Here is a 25,306-nt window from a genome sequence, read left to right on the forward strand (position 1 = left end):
TCTATAAAGTACGGATGTCTGTATGTTTGGATTAAGAAGAAAAAATATTTTTTAGCTTCCCAAGCATGAGAGTTGTGTCCGTAAGAAGCACCGTGCATATGCACGATGGTGTGTGGTATCATGTTGTTGTCAATACACATTTCTGTGTGTGTGTGTGTGTGTGTGTGTGTGTGTGTATATATGGTTTGAGTGAGTGTGAGTTGCACAAGGCAGAGTGACATTTGCACATCAGCAAGCAACTAGGCACACAGAGATTAGCATATGGTACAGGTAGAAAGGGTACACATGTGTGTGATATGTGTATGTGTGGAGGTGGGTGCGAGAGAGTGTGTGTGTGGGACTGCACACATGTGCTAGTATGTATATTCAGAGTGCATGTACGAGTGTATAGGTGGAAGGAACATGCTCATGCATGTGCATGCACGTACGCACGTGCGCATGTGCGTGGGTCCACCTCATGCACCCCCGGTTTGGGAGGTGCGCGCGTGTGTGTGCACACAGAGGTATGTGTGTGTGTGTGTATGTGTATGAATGTGTGTGTTTGGTGAGTATGTTTGTATTTGCATGCAATGGCACAAGTGTCTGAGAGTGGAAGTGGTTCTCGGAGTGAAAGGGAGAGAGTAAGGGGGTATTTGTTGAGATGGATGTTAAGGAGTCTGTTATTTCTTACACAAGAAAGGGAGGATTTTTTACATATTACGTTTTTTAGACTTCAAAATTGAATACTTATACATTGATTTGAGGCAACTAAGTATTTATATCGTTTTAACAATGACGATTTTTATTGTATAAGTGATAGAATATATTCCGCAAAGAATTTTGTGACAGAAATATTATTCTAGTAGCTCATATTAAACTACATCATATTTAAAATAGTCAATCATAGACAGTTGGATAAGTTATTGTTTTGCTCTATGTGAGTGATGTTTTTATTCAAAGTTTATGAAAATATGTTTCATATTTTCTATTTTTACTGTTATGATGAGAATGCAACAAAAAGAAGGTTGCCTTTAACAAAAGAAAAATTATATATGAAACTGGGATAATATTACTTAAATGAATTAACATTTGGTAAAAAAACTTTTGTATCACTTAATGGAAGAATTAATCTATGACATCACATCTTGTATGTACTTTATAAAAGACACAAGCATGAGGGGGCTTGTTGTCTTTTTCTGAAGAAGTTCACGAAAAATAAAAGTGGAAGAAAGCGCTAGTCATTATTGCCTCTATTGTGGACAACTCTACTTTTCAATGTACTGTGAGATCTTTTACATATAGCAGAGCTGCCACCAACTCTGGCAGATGGGACATCATTTTAATATAATTTCAAAGATGGCATATTTCTTACTGACATGTTCATCACCATTATATATCATTATACTGATCCTTGGGTAGAGTTTACAGAGAAGAAATAATGTGTGATAAAAGAGAAAATGCACTTAATTTTGGGGAATGACAGCATTTCTTTTCGCACATTTTGCTGAATACATCACTTGTGAAAGCATTAATAAAATATAAACAAATGGAGGAAAGGTAAATCCAACGATATATATGAATAGAGGCAGGCTGCAGATGTCTTCCAAAAAGCTTTATTCTCAGATCACACACAAGCGTTCACCAACTGGCTTCTTCAGGTGTATACAGAAACTAACACCACACCCATATTTATACTAAGTATCTCTCAATTAACTGATAAAGAGCTTAAAGGTATACAAAACTTAAAATAAAATTAAAATATAAAATGTCAACTTTCATAAAAACTCATGTTCATGGTTTTTATAATACATGCAAAGCCATAAATAATAATAATGCATAAAACTTTCTTATACATATATAAAAATACAATTTCAATAAATACTTGCGTAATAAGGGAATAAATATACTACCTACAATTCAACTATTGAATAACTACCTACGCAGGGCTCTGTTTTTTAAGAATGGTTTCAAAGGCACATGGTCATTTAGACCATGTCCATAATCTGCTCTTAGTTTAACTATCCATTCTAATTCTAAATTTTCTGTTTGTATAATAGTGTCACCTCCCCTTATGTTTTCAAAATACCTATCTACCACTCTAAAAGTGAACTGATGCTCTGTGTTAGTTTCTTTTATGTGTTTAGCTAAGGCATTATAGGAACTTCCCTTTTTAATATGGTAAATATGTTCTCTAATTCTGTCTTTTAATAATCTATCTGTTTTGCCTATATAAAACTTGTTGCATACTTTACAGGTAGCTAAATAAACTAAATGTGAAGAATCACATCTAGCACTAATATTAAAATTAAAGCATCTGCCTGTATCAGGATGCACAAACACACTGTCAGCATTTATGTATTTACAATATCGCACTTAGGACACGGTCTGGTTCCTTTATATTTATTTCGTACATCTATATTTCTAGGACCACATAATTGTCTTTTTAATGATTATTTCTAAAAGTGAATTCTGGAAAAGCACCTATCAATTTGTTGAGTTGCTTATCTGAAGTCAAAATGTTCCAGCGCTTATTAATAATTTCTGTATATCACCTTATATCCCTTGAATAACTAAAATATGGTTTAAGTACTTGTGTTTTTCTAATCTGATCACTAACACTACTTTCTATTGATTTAGAAAAGTAGGGTTTGGCTCTAGTATGTCTCACATTTTTTACTGCATTCATACTAGAGTTAATTAATTTCCTATCATAACCTCTTTCTAATAAATCAGTTTCCACCATGGTTAGCTGTGCTGCAAATGCTTCATCCATAGCATTAAGTCTAGAGGCTCTATAAATTTGATTCTGAGCTACATTTTTAATACATCTAATCATTTAATACATTTTAATACAGTGTTGTTAAGTGCCTGGCAGAAACTGAATTTACAAACGAGTTTGGGTTATCTGAAATTGTTATCGGAGGCTTCTGAGATGGAAGAATCAAATGGTTAGTTTCTGAACTGCATTTTAAGACTCACTGTAAGTATTGCAGCCTCAAGACCATGATCACAGAAGCTCCAGTGTGCTTTTGAACTCCACACAATATGCAAAAAAAATCCATTCATAGGTCATATAGTATTTATAAAACTAGCTAGTAGCAACATGTTTTGACTACAAGTCTAACTTGTAATTATGAAGGCTATGTTAGTAATCTACATTTCAGATGACTACTCTTTAATGAGATAATCCTACAATATACATGAGCATTCGGCCCCATTACAATACAGTGTTCATTTGGCAAGTCACACTTCAAGCATTTATTTTCTGCTTATGTTATATATAACTAGTTTTCTAAGGGAGACACAAGCACTGTGTGGCACCCTATACTGTGCATAAAACAGTTTAAAAAAAGAAATAATTTAATAAAATTAATCCTATATGATGGTTAATGAGTACTTCTCTGTACTGGACACCAGGTACTCGCTTAAAAGTCTGTAGTGATAAGAACATTGCATTTTATCTTCAAATCTGCATTCTTCTGACAAAAGAAAGTATACTAATATAAAGCAGACCGCACACAATTTACTACATGTAAGACACTATCCACTTTAAAATGACTTTGTGGAATTGGGATGCTACAGATAAATGCAATAACCTTGTCTCAATCTATGTCCTCAAAATTTCTGGAACATTCCCTCATTCCTCTTCTGCTACAAGATAAACTATCAAGATTTCTCATTCTTTCCTTAAATATTTAGCTTGAAATCTACTTCATCTTGGATGCCCTTAACTGAACTACCTGTACATATACATAATTTATTCTTACTCACCCTCCTGCCATTATGCAAACATGGCCACCAGCACTGGACACTGCATTTGGGGTGAAGCCACACCAGTGACCAACACAGTGGAATCAAGGCCCCACTTTGCTTGTTGGTCAGATTTGTCACTATATATCAAGCTGTCCTGACACCACCTCAGCTCTTACGCTGTGTTGGGCCACCTTTAAGTCCTTGTCTGTCTTAGTGACAAAGATTTACCCTCTAGTCAAGCAATTCCTGCTACTTCAGTATAAAATCTAAGAACAAATCATTACAGTTTTGTGGAGACTAAAGCTACCTGACAATGTTATGAAATGCACTGTACAGTAAGACTTCAAACATTTGTCCCAATAAGGACCACATCCACAATAAACTGTAAACACTATAAAGATGCTACAAAGCAGTTACTGCATTAGTACAGTAGGTTCCTACAAAGGTTATGCTATATCACAATGGTTTGCCAAGAACTCTCACAACGATAGCTCTAGTACACACATTCTCATAATACATATTCTCAAACTCATCACATTAGGAGCAAATGTCATCATACAAGTGTTTTTGCAGCACGTCATGCTCTTCTACATCCCTCCCCTCCCCATGAAACAGACATTTTTTCTCATGCATAGGTCACAGCACCTCTAAGAACTATTGATTACTAATGGGAAATGTAAAACCTTTTTTTTTTTTTTTTTTTTTAACAAGGCTGAGAGATCAGATCTTTTGCTAAACTTGAGCATACAAGCACTACAACATCACTTGTACATGAAGTGGAAAGCAGTACATTAACAGTGCCGACTTTATCTTCTATTCCTGAGCAATTATGACTCAAGCTCTGATAATCCGACCAAGTGTCTAATCTTCCATGAGCACATCTAACAGTTACTACAAGATATTCGGTTGTCATCATTCAAAAATATCTCATCAAAAAGTAAATAAGTGATATTAAGAAAGATTACAAAGTTTAAAAAATGCACACTGCACAAAATGAGATATACAAGAGGGTATTGAGCTTAAAAGACTATTACATACTGGTGGTGGTGAACACTTGGCATGCATATGCATACAAGTCTACTCACATAAGATGCAATACAGCCTGCATAAAGGCATCAGATACATTCATGATAATCAGTTATATCAAATGTAATGCAATGTTTGATGCTGAGCAGTGCTGCATTAAAGCTGCAGAACATGCATACCAGGGCTTCACTAAGCAGGAATTATCAAAGCAGGGTCCACCATATGAATCTTCTGGCTACTCACTTTAAAATTCCCATGACTGACTGTCCCATTACACTGAAAAAAAAAATTAGAAACATACTAGATAACTGTATAGTACACTAAACATGCATCACAGCACAGATATGGTAACACAGAATTGTGTTTAAAAGAAATCACCCAGAATTAGCTGGCACCATGGGACAGCAGCACAAAGACCCAACTGCAACCCGGGTTATGTGATCATCTACTAACCTAGGTAAGGCAAAGGCTGATGAGGGAGCATAAGTGAGCAAATGATATTGGCTTGTCCATCCCTGGGGAGGGGTACAGCCCAACCCACAATCTGCTTGTGTGGGAGAGTGGATCTGCTTGTGTGGGAGAGCACACATGTACAGGGAAGGACATAGTATGTGCCTGCATCTGCAAGAATGCAGGTATGCCCCCAAGGGGAGGACTAGGCCACAAGAGAAAAAAAAATCTCCTGATAGGGGCCTGAAAAACACAGTCTCGCCCACAATCTTCTTTCACTCGCCAGGAAGAAGCAAAATAAATGGAACTATCACAGTGGAGAAGGTCAAGCACAGCAGGTGCAGAGAAATAAAAGAATCTATAAATACAACAAAAGAGCCCTAAACTTCCTTAGTTCACACTGTCAAGCATCACCAAACTAGTTTCTATGTCTACATACCTTACAGGTCTACAGTTCTGATCAGTTATTAAGAGTCAGACTTAAGTAATACAGTTTACTGTATATGAACATACATAAGGTACTTGGAAGGGAGGGGCTGAAAGGCCCAGTGAAACTCTTCTGGTAACTTTTGATGCCAGTGTTAATGAAAATAAGAACAAGGGTACAATGAATACCAACAGTGTTTTGACATACTAAATTTTGAATATCCTACACACAGTTTTACATGCACTTCTAGTTCAGTAATAATCACTGTTGTACACAATGTATAGTACAAGTGTTCAGTAAACTACAAAAAACATTTTTGATACAATAAAGAAAGGGAGCTTTAAATTTCCAGGCAACTGATGGGTTATAGTGTGACTTTTTTTTCTTTTTTGATCCCTAATGAAATCCATACACAAATGGCACATTGCTAAATTTGATGGCACCTGTGTAACTGAGCTAATGAGGAAAATGTGTGAACATAAGTGGCACACACAGCAGGGTAGGTTAGTTGCCCTATGCAAGCCAACAGGGATGGTGTAACTGAGCATTTGCAAGTGGGACAGATGGGGTAAGCTGCAGCTGATAGCCAAAAGAGACAGCTGCAAGTAGCTCTATGAACATCTTAAGTGAGTGTGATGGGGTGGGGGAGTGGTTAATAAGCTTGTCAGCATGTGCAGCTAAGGGGAATGGGAAAAACTTGTGTTACAGTAATGAGAATGCAGGTATGCTCTAGGCAAAAGAGAAATGGGTCACTATCAGTATGATTACAACACCTATCTAACAAAGACCACTGAAACCAACAGTAACCCTTGTATTCACAACTTGTTTTTTGGAAGTTTCAGAAGTTTATGACAATCCAGATTTACTTACATTTGCAAAAAGATACCCAGAGAAAGCATTCTGCAGAAGGGCAGTTGACACCAAATCAGAAACCGTTAGCACTGCTTTGTTTACAAAACCACTATATTATTTTAGGCTTACTCAGGAGGTATGTATAAATATTTTCTGCCTTTTAGAACTAAAATTACATAACAACTGAAACACTACCTTTACATGAGTGCTTACATTCTAGAAGTCTGTTGTAGTGCATGGAGCAGCTATTGCGATCCAAAAATTGGGGAGAAAACAGGCTTATTAAGCACCTATTTGACATCAGAAATGTGCTTAACAAGCTTTTGTTGAGCACTCTTCACTGCTGTTAAGCACTGATCTTGGGTTAGAGTACTTTATTCAGAATGAAGTGTGTAACAAAAGGTAGCAGCTGTAAGTGTGTTACAGCTTAGATTTTGTACTGCATGGGAGCAGGTGAAGCTCCATGCACTACATACACCAAGTCTGACAATCACAACCCATGTGTGTGTTCTCAACATGTATGCCAAAATTAGCTTGAGGAGAATTACCTGACATCCATGTTTTGAGCACAGTCTAGTTATGATCAGAGGCAGAATCATATCTACGTTATGCACACACCTGTGTGGAGCCATGTGCCACACCGTTCCATTTAAAATATACTGTGATTTATCAAAAAGTAAAGACAGGCACTCCGAAAGACTGCCAGGTGATGAATGTCAAGGATGTGATGCTATAAAGACTGCGCATTTATTACTGCCACATCTGCAGTCTTCTGTACAGAAGCAGCACTTCGACAAAACAGGAACCTACATTTCGATATAAACACACATATGGTGGTAAACAAATTCTGACATCTGGTATACAATACAAAACAGAAAGTTTGCCATTCTAATACAATACTTCACTAAGTACATTAAATAATCCAGCTAAGCAGGAATTTTGTGTTATATGTATGGCTTCATGATTTTCTCCTACTGTCGATAAATTCATTAAGGGACAGTGGCAAGTAATGCAATGTTCACTTTTCCTACATTTAGATTAATGTCTAGATTAATGGAATGATGCAAAGACCAGGAGACCAGACAAAGCAGTAATACAAAAATTTAATGATATTAATGTATCATCACAGTACATGATTAGACAGCAAATGGTTTTAAATCACAGCTAACCACTTAAAATTGTCCCTCCAAGACTACTGCCATTTTACTGTCTCACAAAAGTGTGTTTAGTGTCATTTTTTTAGTAGCTACATGATTCTGACAAGTAGACACAAGGGTACAAAAATATCCATAGAACAAATATCAAAAAACTTACATACTGTGACTTGTGGAAATAAAAAACCACATACAGTCACCAAGCAAAAAGGAGTGAGACGTATGACACAGCTTGCTGTGAAATCTAAAGGGTAGGGTTCAACAACCTAGGGAAGTATTCTGGGTTTAAGGAAAGTACAGTTGTGTACCTACCATAAATGTAGATGTTCGAGTGTATTCACTGTTGCAGTCATTACAATTGGGTTATCCTGCTGGCAGGCTACCCGCAGTCGGCCAGAATTCCAAAGTCTAGGTCCGGCGTCGATTGCTGTCGCCTCCTCCCTGACGTCAGTGCGCCAGAGGTACAAAAGATGCAGCGACGCCATTTTCTTCAGTTTTTCTTGCCCCAGATGTCAGGTGCCCCAAATATGGTAGGCTAAATTATGCTAATGAGCATGCATGCACAAAAAACAACTTTTCCTTCATCTACAAGTAAATACACCACATAGGTTGTAAAGAATAGAGAAGCACAGATAAGTCCCAGCAAAGGAAAAGGGGGATGGTGGGTGGATAACCTGGACTGCAACAGTGAATACACTCTAACATCTACATTTATGGTAGGTACACAATTGTACTATGTTCATCGTGTTTCACTGTTGCAGTCATTACAATTGGGTTGAATCCCAAAGCTAAGGTTGGAAGGCTGGTGCTAAATAGGATTAGGAGAGGCTATCAGGCCCTGCAGAACTGCAGTGGCAAATCCTGCCCTGGATTTAGAGTAGAGAGGTAAATGATAGTGCTTTGTAAAAGTATGCACTGAACTCCAAGTTGCAGCCTCTAAGATGTCTTTGATTGGTACTCCTCTGAGGAAGGCTGCTGAAGTGGCTGCTGCTCTGGTTGAATGTGGCCTAATGCCCTTAGGCACTGATTTGCCATGCTGTGAATAGCAGAAACGAATGCAGTGACCTATCCACTTTGAAATTGTCTGCTTTGAGATGGGCTTTCCTTGTGATCCTGCAGCATATGCCACTGGAAGTTGTTCAGTCTTTCTGAAAGCTTTGGTTCTGTCCACGTAGAGGCGTAGCTGCCTGTGAATGTCCAAAGAATGCAGAATTCTCTCACCCTTATTCCGTGGGTTTGGATAAAAGGTAGGCAAATGAATTGTTTGGTTAAGGGCCACACTGGACACTACTTTAGGTATAAATGTAGGGTTTGTCCATAGAGAAACCCTGTCAGGATGGAAAATGATAAAAGGTTCCACAGCCATGAGTGCCTGTAACTCTAAGACTCGTCTAGCAGAGGTTATTGCTAGGAGCAGAGCTGTTTTCCAGGATAGAAATTTAATATCAGCTGCACAGGCTGGTTCAAACGGCGGCAGTGTGAGTTTTTCCAAGACATAGTTGAGGTCCCATGCAGGTATTGGTGCTCTCCTTGGGGGTCTTATGTTTTTGGCCCCTCTGAGGTACTGTCTTAGTAATGGATTAGAAAAAATATGTGGTTCTGTATTGTAATGAGCTGAAATGGCAGAGGCATGAATTTTAATTGATGAAAAAGAAAGGCCTTTATCAAGCATCTCAGTTAAGTATTGCAAAATCTGAGGAATATTTGGAACAATCGTGTCAAAACGTTGTGCCTGGTTCCAAGCACGGAATCTTGGCCTCCAAAATAACATCCATCACTGCTTTAGAGAGAGGTGTGCCTTGACTGGCTACATTATCCGCCATGCTGCCAGGTTTAAGGTCCTGAGTTGGCTGTGCAGTATTTGACTGTCTTGTTGGGTCAATAAGTGAGGAATCTGAGGTAATGTCCAAGCTGGGCATTGAAACAAGCTCTTTAGGATTGGGTACCAGTGCTGGTGGGGCCAGTCTGGGGCAATCCGTATCATTTTTGGTATCTCTTGTCTGACCTTAAGGAGTACCTTGGGGAGGAGAGGCAGAGGATGAAAGGCATATACAGTTAGGTCTTTCCAGCTGAAAGATAGAGCATCCACTTTCCATGCTTGCTTGTGATAAGTCCTTGTGCAGAATTTCTGTAGTTGGTAGTTATGAGGGGAGGCAAATAGATCTATGTCCGGGCATCCCCAGTTCCATGTTATCATGGTGAAGACTTGTGGATCCAATTTCCACTCGTGGGGATCCATTAGGTTTCTGCTTAGTTCGTCTGCCAAAGTATTTGTCCTTCCTGGCAGGAATTGTGCTTGCAGATGTACTTGGTAAGTCAATGCTGTGTCCCACAAGTTCATGGCTAGTCTGCAGAGGGGGTAGGAATGTGTGCCTCCCATCTTGTTTATGTACCACATAACTGTAGTATTGTCCATCCTTATCAGTAGTTGTCCTGGATGAAGTCGATCCTTGAAGGCTGTCAGGGCGTTCTGGACAGCTAGCATCTCTTTTTGATTGATATGTAGATGCATTTGACTTGCGGATCATGTGCCCTGAATACATCTGCCTGCCATATGGGCCCCCCAGGCATAATTTGATAAATCTGTTGTCGATGTCTGCCTGGCTGTGGGCAAGGTAAATGGCTGTCCCATGTTGTGGTGACAGGCTTTTGCCCACCATCGAAACTCCTGTTGCAGGCAGGAAATGAGGGTAATTGTTTCCAGGCTGTGGCAATGTTGAGTCCAAACACTTTTTAGATACCACTGAAGTTTCCTCATATGCAGTCTTGCATATGGAATTAGCAGAATGCAGGCTGCCATAAAGCCCAAAGCCTGCAGAATTTTTCTTGCAGATAACTGTGTCTTTGTTGCCAACATTTTGAAATAAATAGTCAGTTGTCTGTGTTTGTCTGTCATGAGATAAGCCATCTGGGCAGTTGATTTAAGCTTGCACCCAGGAATATTATCTCTTGAGAGGGTACGAGTTTTGATTTCTTTTCGTTTACTGTGTACCATAAACCTGTAAGTAACCTTTTTACAAATGCCAGATGCTGTAGTAGAATGTCCTTGTTCTCTGCTTGAATAAGGCAGTCATCCAAGTAAGGATAAATTTGTATAACTCTTTGTCTGCAAAAAACAATCACTGGTGCCAGGCATTTTGTGAAGACCCTGAGCACAGTAGATAAGCCAAAGGGCAGTGCAGAGAACTGGTAATGCATTGATCCAGCTATAAATCTGAGGTATCTTCTGCATGATTGTCTGACTGGGACATGCAAGTATGCCTCTTTCAGGTCTAAAGTCACAAGCCAAGCCCTCTTGCCCAGCATGGGCAGAAGCTGCTGCAGAGTTAACATTTTGAATTTTAGAATATCCAGGAATGTGTTTAGGATAGACAGGTCCAGTATTGGTCTCCAGGTTTTGTCCTTTCTGGGCACCAAGAATAGCCTTGAGTAGAATCCTAGTCCCTGCTCTTGCTGTGGAACTAACTGAATAGCTCTCATGTGCATGAGGGATGAAACTTGTTTTTGTGCCTCTGCCCACTGATTGCGTGGCAGGTCTGGCATACCAATTTGCCTTGGCAGGGTGTGAAAGTGGAACCTGTAGCCTTGTGATACAATATTTAGGGCCCATTTGTCCTGGGTGATCATGTGCCAATTTTGTGAAAAAAATGTCAGTTTTCCCCCCAAAGGGGCTGCCAGAAGATAAGTGCTTGGTGCTGGCAGGGAAAGTCATTGAGACTGTTTTCTGTATGGCTGTGATTTTTCCTCTCCGCTTTTGGAGGTAGAATCACCCCATTGTTTAGGCCTGTATGAGCCTTGGGGCTGTGATCTGCCTCTTGGGGATCTATATCTGCCTCTTTGTGGCCTGTCTGACACTGGAAAGGACCAATTCTTTGTAGGCCAGTTCCTGCTAAATCTGGGAGGCTGTACCTGCAAGAAATCCTTGACTGTTGGCATAGATTTAGCTTTGTCCTCCATTTTCTTCAACACCTCTTCTGCTTTAACACCAAACAAGGTATCATGTTGTAATGGAGCATCTAATAGCTTTGCTTTAACATGATCGGGCAGATTCTGTTCTTTTTTCCAAGCATGCCTCCTAATGAGAACCTGTAACTGCGGCCCTGCAGGAGACCGCTAGAGAATCAAAACCACATTGCAAAGTATGCTTTCCCACTTGTTCAGCTGCATGTAATAAATCCTGCATTTCTTTGTTTTCTGCACATTCTGAATTTGTCAACATTTTCTGTTTAAGCAGTGACATAAGATATTGCTGATATTTAAGCATATGAAACTGGCAATTTAAAGCTCTTACAGCCAAGGTAGCAGAAGTATAAATCTTTTTCCCCCATCTGTCCAGGGCCCTTGAATCCCTATCAGAGGGGATAGGGTTTTTTGCAGTAGAAGCCTTGACCCCTTTGTGAATCTGAGAGATAGTTTCTGGGTCAGCAGCAGGGTTTTTAAAGAAATTTATGTCAATCAGGAACCCTGTAGTATCGGTCTGGCTTAACCAGAGCTGGTGGTAGAATATCAGGAGACAGGCCGGACTCTGCAAATACATCGACAATGTCTAAAACAGGAGGGATAGCAAGGGACCTGTGCTGAGGTAATAAAAGGAAGTCTCTAAGCCTTTTCTTGGAATCGGAGTAATCTTGGCTCTCCCAGTGGAAATGCTCCCTCATAGTAAGTAGGGTCTCCCCAAAAGAATAATCCTCAGGAGGAGAGGCTGAAGGGATAGATTCTTCAGCATCAGAATCCTCATAGGGAGGAACAGAATATTCCTGTTCAGAGGAGGAATCAGAGGAAATGGAAACCTGGTCTGAAGATTCGTATTCTATCTCTTGCCTAGGCCTCTTATCAGGAGGGGGATGGGAACCCCTGATCAAAGTAATTAGGTCTTCGGCCATTTTAAGCATCTGTTTTTTTAGGCATGGTGGCCTGTCCAGGAGAATGCTGTACTTGTTTCTCTGTCTTTAGAGCTGCTTTAGTCTTTGCCTTTGAAGCTGAAGTAGGTTTCACATATAACTGTGTAGGCCTGAAAACACCCTCAGAAGCCGATGCCTGCTCAATGGCTCTGGACCCATCTGAGGGAATAGTTTCCGAGTGTCCAATACCTTGAGTTTCCAGCGGCCTAGTCGGTTCCACATGGGAGTCGGAAGCGGCCTGTGGCTCTGAGGTAGCGGGCGTCAGGGGCTGCGAAAGCGCCTCACTGAGAACTGGCGAACCGGCGACAGGCCTAGCGGAAGCCTCGTCGTCGGTATTGGATCTCAGATGCCTGTCCTTTTCTTTTTCTTTGCACTTTTTATAAACTCCGGTAGTCAGCTGTTCCGACAGCATTATATAATTGAATCTTCTGCCAAAGTAATGGAATGCAAAATCGTACCGACTCTTAATAGTGCATTGGTTAAATCTAGCACAAAACCGACAACTAGAAACATTATGTTCAGGGCCTAGGCAAGGAATACAGTAAGAATAAAAATCCTTATGAGGTATTTGCTTCCCACAAGAAATACAATTATTAACTTTTTCTGAGATCAGTCTGGAGCAAGAAAAAAGTTTCCCCAACGGGGTACTTAGCTAAGACTTCGGATATGAAATTCAAATTTGAAAATCTCAGGAGTCGGCCGACCGGCACTGCACGGCAAACTGCTTTTGCTTCGGGCACCGCGCAGCAAGAAAGACTGAAGAAAATGGCGTTGGCTGCATCTTTTATACTGCTGGCACACTGACGTCAGGTAGGAGGCGACAGCAACCGATGCCAGACCTAGAATTTGGAATTCTGGCCGACTGCGGGTAGCCTGCCAGCAGGATAACCCAATTGTAATGACTGCAACAGTGAAACACGATGAACATCCATTAATTATTTCTACAACCTTCAGTACGACAATTCCTATAGTGCACATTAAGTTTATTAGATATTTAGATGACTAATTTCACTTCTTAAGAAGTTCCCTTTAATGTTAACTAATAGCAATAGCAAAAATGCCCTTCCTGTATTACCCTTTAAAAAAGGCTACATACAGTTTTCCTCCTCCTTTGTGGTCTACAGCAATGAACAGACTGCCTCGCTCCAACAAGGAAAGCAGTTCATATAGCTAGACCAATAGATATATATATATATATATATATATATATATATACACATATGTGTGTGTGTGTGTGTGTGTGTGTGTGTGTGTGTGAAGTGTGCATTGCTCATTCATGCATGCATTAGTTACACCATCTAAGGAGGCAGATATGTGAGAATGCGTAATGCATCTTAAATGAAGAAAGGTACAAGATACCAAAATACATTCAACATAAAAACTGTACAGGGTGCTGAACAGAGGTTACATTTATAGAAGGAAGTTTAGAAGACGTGCATGTATGTGTGATCACAATTACACATTCACCTGTGCGCACACAGGATTCTAGTGCAGTAAAAATGAAGTAACTTAGTGTACATGACAGGCAAGGAACATGCCAAGTACTAACATTCAATGATTAAAACTCAAAGGAAAATCTTTCCTCTATCCCACATTGTACCAGTTCTACAAGTCCAATGCAGACAAAATCATTATTTTTTTACACTATCTAGACTCTAGAGGCAAGTGCCTCTGCTGGCAAAACATTAATACTAATGAAGTGAAAACAAGAGTATAGAAGCAAAAGTGTTAACTGAAACAGAGTTTCATTTACCAAAGATAGTCCGGAAAAAGCTAAATTAGGGTGAAGTCTGAGCTTCATATTCCAGCTTTACTCCTGGCTGAAGCAGAATGTGAACAAATGACTTGTGATCTGGTCACAGGACAACTGACATCAGTTGTTGCTACTGCTACACGACACTGCCTTTTTGAATGACAGGCACCAGTTTGCTACACTGATGTATCAAGTGTTGTATCCAGTGTGGGTTATCTGTATCAGCTCATCTGTTACGTCAAGTGCTTGTAAGAAATCTATGAATTGTCTGATTTAATGAGATCAGACACCATATTCTGTTTTGCATCTATACAATACCTACAAAATCTTCTAGTGCAGTGATAGCCTTATGCCAGATGTCAGAAGATGAAACAGGAATCACTCCTGCTTCAAATGACACGCACGATCTGGGCTTCCCTTCATGACCACTGCACTAAAAAAGTGTAGACACACAACTATGGATTCTACCAAATACAAAATAGGGGCAACAAAATGGAAAGAAAATAATAACAGTCTGAAAATCTTGAAAATAATAACAGTCTGAAAATCTTAAGGGACACATCTGATCAGGTGCCACAGCCATGAAAAAACAAACATTCTGAAAACTGCATCATTTTGCTTTTATCCTGATGGCATATCTGCTTTATATGGGTCGTGTTAACCAATGTTCTTCGTAAAAAAGCTATTGCCCCTCAGAGCCAGCTTTGTAGAGAGAGGTTTGTATTTCTACTAGTGATCTTTAAAGTTAATTGAAAAGATCCTCCTTGCCATCCAACAGATATCTCGGAAGTATTCCCAGCTCACTGGCATTTCTTCATGCTGACGTATTTTTGCATTTGCTATGACACCTGTTCTGTTGGTCTCATCTGCACATCACCAATCTAAAAAAAAAACAAAGCAAATAAAAATATGCATGATGAAAACAAAGGTGTGAAATGCAGTACCTAAGCTAGCAAGAATTAATATTTATCCTCTAATTTTCTCTGCTTCAGCAAATACATGGATGTAAACCATAGAAAATAAGCAGTTAAAACAGTACAATCCAACAAGCTAAAAGTATGCATACAGAGAAGATCATAACAGGGGGCAACATTAATAAAAGTGCCAGAAATACAAGGTCTAAGGACCTGAATTTTGTCTGTAACTTAAACAGAAGATGCTGGAGAGAGATGTGTCCTAGAGACTGCTCCCCTATGGAACAGGCTTCAAATCCATGTGAAGCTGAGTTTGTCTATTATTCAGCTTAAGTACAACCTAGACTATCGGATGAGGAACAGGAAATTTACACTGGGCCTGGCACCCATTGTCCCTTGTGGAGAAAGGTAGCTTATAAATGGCTGGCTCTCAACATCATTATTCCTTCAAGAAAATGTGGCTAGACTTAGAAAGGCCCCTGGGTTATTAGCTGAGTAACAATCTAGGAATAAAACAGTGGCTTCAGATGTTTCCAAAACAAATGCTCACTTCAGGCTGCACAGCATTTTGCCTACAAGAACTGGACAAGGCTCCATTTTCAGTTTTGGCCCACAATAAATGGTAAATCAGCAAAAATTACATAAAATGCAGTAAGAACCACTGCTGAACATAACTACACTAAAAATACGAAGATCATTCAGAAGCTTGTTATGACGGACTACAAGAAAAGTGTGGTAGTTGAAGAAAAAAACACTGATGGAATTTGTATTAAAAATGAACACATCTGCTTGTATACTTTACATGCCCTACCTACCTACATAATCTATTCTATGAGCATCAAATTTAAAGCTTGTTGTTAGTTTATAATAAAGGCTTCTGTGCAAATTCTCATCTAGCTGTCTGAAAAACTGGTGCCTAATTTTTGTGTTTGTAATTGAAATTAACATCAAAACCCATCAAACAGGTGCAGGAATAAGGTGGCAGCCTGCATCACTAGTTGCTTTGGTCAGATTAGCAGCAGGAGGACAACAGGTTGGTGAAATGGGAAGTCCAAAACTGCACAGTGTATGCATTCCTTTCCTGGCAAGCAGGAACAGAGAACATACCCACTGCAAGAATGGTCCCTGGTGATATGAGCAATAAACAACCCAGTCAATGAAACCAAATGACAAGCTAATGGCTGTTTTTTTCCCAATCCCAACTTTTGTCTTTTACCACAAAATATTTAAACATTTATGAACAAAAATTTTTTTGCCAAATTTCAGAAGTCTGACAAAATGCAAATATGCACTGGGAACAGTAAATACTTTTAACATGTAGTAGTAACTCAAGGAAAATTAAAGTGTTACAATTTCTAGGTTTAGCCAGGCTCTAGTACAGGGACAAATGTCTCATCCTAAGTTCCTCATCTAAACAATAATGTGAATGAAATAAAACCAACAGAGACTCAGATAATTCACACTTCAGGAGTTACCTTATACTAGCCATGTAACAAAAAGTGACTTGTTTATAATTGTATAGATTTGCGAGGATTCAAAGTAGTAAAATGTCCACTATGATTTGTCAAATGATAAACTGCAGAATCAGTTCATCTGCATGAACTCATCTAATTATTGGTAGTCTAGTAAAGGAGAGACTAATGCAGTATTCTGAAGTCCCACCCCCCAGGATTCAATGGTATGCCTTCTTCTCTAAAGATGTGAAGTCCTGGAGTTGGGGAGAGTGGGATGAGCAGCCAACACCTGCTTACCTTCCCTGAGTCAAGATCTGGGGAATTCCATTGTAATGTCGACACCTGGAGAGAGACTAATGCAGTATTCTGAAGTCCCACCCCCCAGGATTCAATGGTATGCCTTCTTCTCTAAAGATGTGAAGTCCTGGAGTTGGGGAGAGTGGGATGAGCAGCCAACACCTGCTTACCTTCCCTGAGTCAAGATCTGGGGAATTCCATTGTAATGTCGACACCTGGTGGTGACTGGGAGACAGCTACTAAGGCACACAGATCTGGAGCAGTGCACAGCATGAAGCTCATCAGGGTGGTGGGAAAGCACCCCCCCCACACACCTTCAAGATCTTTCATGGCTCCCTTGCTCCCCACGTTAAGAAGTCCTATTAAGAAGGGATAGCGCATTTTCAAGCTTGTCAAACTGCCAATGCTTACGTCAGTGAAGGGGACAGAACAAACACAGCGTTCAATGCCATCTATCAAATAAATAAGTAAATAAATCAATTAAATTGTGCTCAGGGCACTGGCATGACTCATTGTGGGTGCTGATGAGTCAACACATACTTCACATGCACTTATTTTTATCTATTCATGAACTCTGGTTCTACACACGTAAAACTGGGAATGAGCATCTAGTCACACAGTGGCACAATAGATTACACAGTCGAAAAGATTCAATACTAATAGATTACAACTTAGAACGGTTTTTGTTTCAAATGATGTCATTACATACATGCGCATTGTATGTCATTTAAGTGTGTACGAAGGACAAATGTCAGTTCTACTTTGAATACAAGGCAGGCATAACAGGTGCAAGTGTAGGCAATCCTTAGACTGTTAATCTAGGAAAATCTCTCGATTTAGCCCTCAACATTTTGACGGCTCAGCTCTAATCTTCACATCAGGCAAGACAGATTTATTCTGCAAAACTCACCATCTCTGACAGCAGTGCAGTTACATAACTGAATATATGCTGCCTAGGAGAAGCAGCGTGGGAGTTAGCTTGCAAGTATGTGTGGTGTTGGGGGGGGGGGGGTGAGCATTCACACCTGACAGGGTTGGAATCATGTCTGTAAGTGTGCAACCAGCAGAGATGAGGTTTACTCTCAAAACAAACTACTCTGCCTTCCAAAACAGCATGGCCATAGGAACTCTTCTCATGGCTTGCTCTTTAGAAGTTTCAGAGGATCCAGACAAGACATAGTGGAATTCACACAAAATCTAGTTTCTGACAACACTAGCAGCTAGCAACAGAAGAGATGTACATGTGTTTTATCCTCTAACATTCAGAAAATTCACCCCATTTGCTAATGTCATGGTAAGACAGGCACCAGTTCCTCCAGCTGTCACAGGGTCTATAAGAGATTTTTCCCTCTGTTTACAGGTAGGTACTAGGTTATTGGCCCTAGGGCCTATACAAGCCTAGCCAAAAAGGTACCCTGGCTTTCGCCACCCAAGAAAATTATTTTTCTGTGCCACTGTCGAGCAGAGCCACAGAGGTGATCCCCGAGGTGAATTTCCTATTTCCCATACAATCAAGTTTTTCTTGAAGAGTGCTAATGAGGAGCTTTGTTTGATATAGATAGGTAGTTTGTTCCAGAGTATGGGAAGTCTCTGGGACAGGAATCTATCCCTCCGGCATGTTCTGTTTATTGTGGTGACAAGTTTAGGCCCCTAGAGCATGTAGCTCGGAGGGATTGGGATTTCTTTAAGTGGAGCATGTCCAACAGCTCTGGGTTTGATATAGTTTTGTATGTTAGGCAGAAATCATCTCTGAGTAGGCAATATGTGACAGAGTAAAGCTGGAGATTTTTGAGAAGTCTGCATAGGGCATCTGTTTGAGGCCGGTAATCCTCTTTGTGGGGTATTTCCGCGGCCTTTCCAGTTGTTGTAGATGTCTTGTGAGGTACATAACAAAAAGGGCATTGTACTCTATAATGGGTCTATGAGTAGAGGGGAACAATGACCTCTTTTTCCTGGATGAGAAACCTTTTGTGATGAGGTGTGCCATGTAGAAGGATTTCCTTACTACTGTGGCGATGTGATCATCAAAGGAGAGACTACTGGCCACCTGAGTCCCAAAGTGTCTCATCTCACTTTCAGTGTTAAATAGACTACCACCTATGTGGTAGCTCATGGGTACAGAGTTTTTACCAAAAGGGATGACAATGCACTTTTTGGTATTGAGCTTGAGGCCATGGCTTTGACACCAGGCATCTGTCTCAGTGAGGCCCTTTTGTAGGATGTCCACATTGTTAGGAGTTTCAATTATGGCTCCTAGTTTGCAGTCATCTGTGAACTTCATTAGCCAAAGACCTTCTGTGTTAGCCTGTACTTCAGAAAAGTAGATACCAAACAGGAGAGGACCCAGGACTGAACCCTGTGGTACTCCACTTGTCACTCGTCTGAAGTCAGATTTGGAGTCTGCTACTTTCACAGTTTGGGTTCTGCCAGTGAGCCAATTGGCAACCCATCTTGTGACACAGGAATTTATACCTAGTTCAGTGATTTTATCTATAATTCCAGAGTGGGGGATGGTGTCAAAAGTCTTGGCGAGATCTAGATAGGCTGTGTGAACCACCTTACCCTCGTCTACTGCTTTGGTGACTGCCTCAAAGAAGTCTATCAGGTTTAGGAGACAAGATTTGCCTTTTACAAACCCGAACTGGGTGGGGTCCAGAGTTTGGAGATTACCAATGTCTTTATTTATAAGTTCCATGATGACACATACGTTCTATGGTCTTGCAGACCAGGCTCGTTAGGCTAATGGGGCAGTACTTCCAGGGGTCTGTGGTAGCTCCCCCTTTGTGAAGTGGGATAACTGCCACTGTGTGCCATTCAGTGGGCACAAAGCTTGAGGTGAGGCTATGATTGAACATGGTGCTTAAGTGGGGTGCCAGTTCATTCTGTAGTTCATGTAGAATGCAGCCTGGGATGTTGTCAGGTCCCATGGATGCTGTACTCTTGGCTTTGGAGAAGGTGGTTTTCACCTGTGCAGCATGATTACAGGAACTTTGCATTCTTCCGGCATAGAGATGGGCCCTTTAAGGGGTGGGGGGGGGGGAGTAAAGTTAGCACTGAACCTATCTGCCAGGATGTTGGCAATATCAGTTATGTACATGTAGTGCCACTGTGGTGTAACTCAGAGCAGATCTGAGTGTTGCCATTGAGATTCTTAACATAGCTATAGAATGCTTTGTGGTTGTCTTTTAGAATCAGTGGCTATTTTGTTTTCATAATTAGCTTTGGAGGATTTTATGAGGGATCTCGGCTTCTTACTGAGGCTGACCAGGGAGTTCTTCCAGTCATGGGATTTTACTCTTTTGCAATAATTTATTTCTTCCGTTGTAGAGTCTTGTTTATGACAGGGGACAACCAGATTTGGCTTTCTTTTTTTGGAGGATAGTATCTTGGTTCTGTTAGGGATAGCACAATCCATGCACTCGTGTAAGTACTTATAAAGTGCATTTGTGTAGGATTCAGCAGTCGTACCTCTATTGTCCATCTGCATTGGTGTCCTGAAGTTTGCCACTTTTGTCTTAAGAAGCATGAAGTTGGCTTTGGAGAAATTTTTTTACGATGGTTTCCCCTGATGGGGGGTGAGGGCGGGATGTGGATGTCTAGGCTGATTAGCTTGTGGTCGAATCTGACCAATGAGGAATTGACCTCTGGTGTGGAACACTGGTCGCCCATGTTGGTAATGACCAGGTCTAGGATATGCTGCCCCTGGTGTAGGTGTAGGTGTGGGTGTGGATAAGTTGATCCAAGGTGTTGGAATTTATGAATTCCAGAAAACATTGAGCAAAAGAGTTGGAACATGTGTAGTTTTCCCAGTTAATGGTGGGGTAGTTGAACTTGCCCATTGTTAGGGTGTTGGGTTGTACCCTAATATTTTCCAGTGTATCAAGAAATGAGGGGTGGGAATCCTGGGGCATGGTGGGGGATCTGCAGCAAGTTACAATTTGGATTGCGGTCTTGCCCAGAGTTAGTTGCACTTGGATAATCTCGGATGCATTATGCTGAGCAACTAGCCTGGAGGTGTGGATATCCTTAATGAAAATGGACACACCTCCACCATTAGTGTTTCGGTCTAGATTAGGTGGCCGAAAGGTGTGGTATGAATTATAGCCTGGTAATGCAGAAGTGCTCTCTGGAGCCTTGAACCAGGTCTCTGTCACTGCACAGATGTCGATGTTCTATATTTTAAGGAGTGCCTTGAGTGAATGCATTTTGAGGTTTAGACTTCTAGCACTGAGTAGCATTACCCTCAGATTTTGCTTGCTTGTACCGGTTACGGTGGTAAATTTGTCATTTGAACCTTGCCTAAAAGGCACTATAGGGGTGGCAAGAGACTTCGCCAGTATCCGGAATCCCAAGGGTGACAGTGCAGGCCATCTCTGGCAAAGCATCATGGTCTGTCGATCATGTCATCCCAGGTAGACAGATACTGGATCCCCTTAGAATGACACCAGAAGCTTAGCCAGTTGTTTAAAATAATCATTTTGTCCTTGTACTGCGGTATCACTCTGGGTGATGGCAGGATGCTACTCAGGGCAATGGTCATACCTGCCTGGGCTACAAGATCGGACAGCTCCTCCATGTCTCTTTTCATGTAGTCCAGGGATGTATGTCTCAGGTCATTCACACCAACATGGACAATGACAGAGTCATATTTGTACTTGCTGTGGAGTGACCTGAGTGCGTGCATTATGTGGCAGATCCTGGCACCTGACAGGCAGCTGACAGTAACTTTCTCCTTGTTTAGCCTGGTGAGTGGAGTTGAGAGACATCCACTTGAATTAGTAAGTCACGGCAGGTGATTATGCACAATGTAATGGTCAACCTAGGACATCAGCTAGCCATGATCTAGTATCAAGCGAAGATAGGGCCATGAAAAATAGCTGTTTGATTTGGGCTCCATTGCTAAACCTTTCCCTACAGCTTCACCTGCAGGAGAAGGCATACCCTTTATTGGAAACATTTGCACAAAAGGGAAAAAAATCTGCCACAAATCATACTTGTCTGGATCCTGGGCAGAGCTTTTCATATCAAAGAACACAATTACTACCAGGATTCTGGAGTCCCAGCAGTGAAGTTTAACATGGTGCACAAAGATAAAACAACTAGGCATCTGCCCATTGTGGTGCTAACTACTACAGTGCCTTAACTATCCAATTTAAGTATGTGTGTGAAACAAAGTTTCATGGTCTACATGATAAAACATGACTCTATACAGCCATGATTCAGCATACCATGGTTTGCTTCCAGTTCAAAAGTACACTTGTCACAACAGTACATGCAAACCACACTGAGTGGCATAAGCCTACAACGGAGATTACGAAAAACAGAATAACCAAGACATAACTTACCAGTCTGCACAATGAACTTGACTTAAATATGCTGACAAGGTTCATAAACAGACTTGCTGAAATGGCTGACATTGAACCTTGACTAAAGAGTAAGGGGAGTGGGGATTGCTTAACAGCTAAGGTGTTTATCTCAAAGACACAAGGTAAAAGGTTTTAGTCTCACCTTTAAGGGAAATTGCCTAGGCTTGAAATGACCCACAAAGACAGCTACCCTAGTACTTGCCTATTAGTAAGACAGACCTGTAGCAAGCTTTCTTGCCTCCATAATACCTGATGTGCATACTCAGAGGAAAAGGTGCCTAAAAAGTATTAAAACTCTATTATCCAAGCATTCAGTCAGTTGTAATTGTCTGAGGACAGGATGTGTCAAACACCCCTATTCTTGTGTAGGTAAATCCAATCTGTGAGGAAGCTTGTGGTAATTGCCCCCGACTATTTCTAAAAGAAGAGAGGACCCATCCCTGTTGCCTGGATCAGATGGGAGTCACCACAATGATCTTTGGAGAGTTCTTCTGAATCTTCAGAATGAACCTGGATATTAGTGAAAATCATGAAAAAAGTATACAGAACATTCCAGTCCATGGAAAAGAACAAACATCAGTCTTCCAAACCCTTTTGCATGGATTCCTAGAGCAGAAGTTTGCCAACTGATTTGTTGAGAGTAGAGGCAAACGGATCTATTTAGTGTATTCCCCTCAGCTGGTTCAACTGTTAGAAGACCCCCAATTCAGTTCCCATTTGAGAGGTTCTGTCCTGGTCCAACTGTTTGCCACACAATTGTGCTCTGACAGTATGTAAGATGCCTGCAGACTGAGACTGAGCTGAAAAGCTATGTTCCAGACAACCATGGCTAGTCTACACAAGGTGTAAGATCTGGTTCCCCATTGCTTATGTACCATAACACTATGATGTTTGTCTGTAAATACCCTGAGATGGTCTTGGAAAACAGAAATTGCTTGGAGAGTGCAGAGCACTTAGAAGCAGCAACATATTTTATGTTTATGTGTTTTGGCCTGACCTTTTACTCCAAACACCTTGCACATTCATCCCCCATAGTCACTGCTTCACAAGCAAAGTCTGAGGTGTCTCTTGTACTGACTATGCTGGATCAAGAATGGAATAGAGATATCTAGATTTGAGAAATTTGGAGTCTCAAACATTTAAATTTCCCTTTTCACAAAATATAAAACTGGAATTTGAAAAGTCAGGGGATACTGATGCAGGGACCCAAGACATTTCAGGTGCTACTGAACTGTTCTTGTGTGTTGCAAGATGTATCCCATGCATCATCGATGACATGAAATCCAGACTCTTCCTTTGCTCAGACAGAAGTCTGAGTAGAAAAACATATCCAAATGCATATCTATTTTTTTCCTAAGAAAGAAAAGCCTTTTGAACTGAATTGCCCAGGAGACACCACAGGTAAACAATCATGTGAGGAGTCAGATACGACTTTCGTTAAGTTCTCTTAGAATCCCAGCCGGTGTAGGAAATCCCCTACTCAAATGAGAGCTTTCTGACACTTTAAAAAAGATTCTGCAAAGATAAGAAAGTCATCTAAATATGGACATTTCTGAATACCTTGCAGTCTGTAGCAGGCTATCACAGGCATCAGGCACTCTGTGAACACACAAGAGAGTAGTAGAGACCAGAGGATAAACGCAGAAAATTGCTAATGTGATCCAGACATGGAACACCTTAAGATACGCCTGAAAGGCGGATCTGTAGAAATGTGAACATATGCATCTTTTAAATGTAAAATCACTAGAAAACTCAGATGAGGAACATGAGGTAACAAGACACATCACTTTGAACTTGGGAACTATCAAAAACTGATCCAGAAAATAAAGAAACAGAACTGGTCTCCAAGAATCTTCTCTTTTTGGCACCAGGAACATCCTGGAATAAAACCTTTCCCTTAACTGAAGAGGAAGGACAGCTTCCAGATTTCAGTCAGAGAGAAAAATATCCTCCAAAGCAAACATAACAGGAGGAATAGGAGTACGTTCAGCAAATTCAAGCTATAACAAACCATAATACTTCCTGAGGGGCTGAGAGACGTCACAGTTTTCCCACTGAAACATTTATTCTAGACGCATTCCAGAAATAGTTTCAGAGAAAGAGAATCCTTCATAATTACTGGCCAAAGGCCACTCTCTCCTCAGAATATGAATCTGTGCTTTCACAATTATTTTAGGATACAAGTCTTGAATCTCTTCAGAAAATGAAGAATCCAGTTTTCTATTACCAGAAATAAGCATACAGGAAAAGCCAAGAGGCTGCACTAAACCCTGAGCGAAGCCCAATAAATTACAGACAGAAGAGATAGGTTGTTCCTTTTTCACATGAAAACTTAAAAGAAACAGACCCACTTTTGGCAGCAAAAGACTCTCCGGGGATGGGCATCGTTTTCTGGCTAAGCACAGTGGCATTCCCTGCCCCTTCTCCCAGGACTGACAAGAGGGGTATTCCCATGCTCACTAAGGGGACGTCACCAGTACGACCAAAGGAAAAAGATGAGTAGTTCGAGGAACCAGCTTTGGCCATAGCAGAGTCACCCACCTGTAGCTAAGGCATTTTACCAGCCTGCAGTTCTGGTAAAGGCTGCTTAATCTTTTTTGTTTTGTAGCTGGGAAAATGTAGAATCAAGGAAACAGACTTGTTCCATGGTTAATCCAAAAAAGGTGCACAATTCTTGGGAAAGCCTTTCAGCAGTAGTTGGTAAAACAGGTAAACCATAAACACACACACACACACACACACACACACACACACACACACACACACACACACAAGATCCTTTTCCATACATTAAAACAGAAGAAATAACATTTAAAAACACTAACCCTAGTCCCCAAGATAGAATAACTTAAACATTTTTCCGTGGAGAAAAGTGTCACTTTCCCATTTAAAAGTAAACAAAAGTCACATGACAGCCAAACACACTTTCCTAGCTTAAATATTTAAATTTTATTGTAAAAGTAAATTCTCTGTCACAAAA

General features: G+C 40.6%; 1 protein-coding gene across 3 annotated transcripts in view; it reads right to left on the reverse strand.

Moving 5' to 3' along the window:
- Nucleotides 1-25,306, reverse strand: part of DHRS11 (dehydrogenase/reductase 11) — a 1,041,955-nt gene that overhangs the window by 323,942 nt on the left and 692,707 nt on the right. For 2 of the 3 annotated variants that reach the window (XM_044054565.1, XM_044054564.1), the window contains one exon: nt 13,536-15,176. The exons of the other annotated variant lie outside the window; for it this stretch is intronic. In XM_044054565.1, the coding sequence (XP_043910500.1) occupies nt 15,135-15,176 (42 nt within the window). In that variant the 3' untranslated portion in view covers nt 13,536-15,134. Of the gene's footprint in view, nt 1-13,535; nt 15,177-25,306 lie in introns of those variants that run through there. 3 annotated transcript variants of the gene reach the window in all.

Source organism: Protopterus annectens, chromosome 13.part0 (genome assembly GCF_019279795.1).
Source record: "Protopterus annectens isolate FY-2018-M chromosome 13.part0, PAN1.0, whole genome shotgun sequence".
In the NCBI taxonomy this organism is placed as follows: Eukaryota; Metazoa; Chordata; order Ceratodontiformes; family Protopteridae; genus Protopterus; species Protopterus annectens.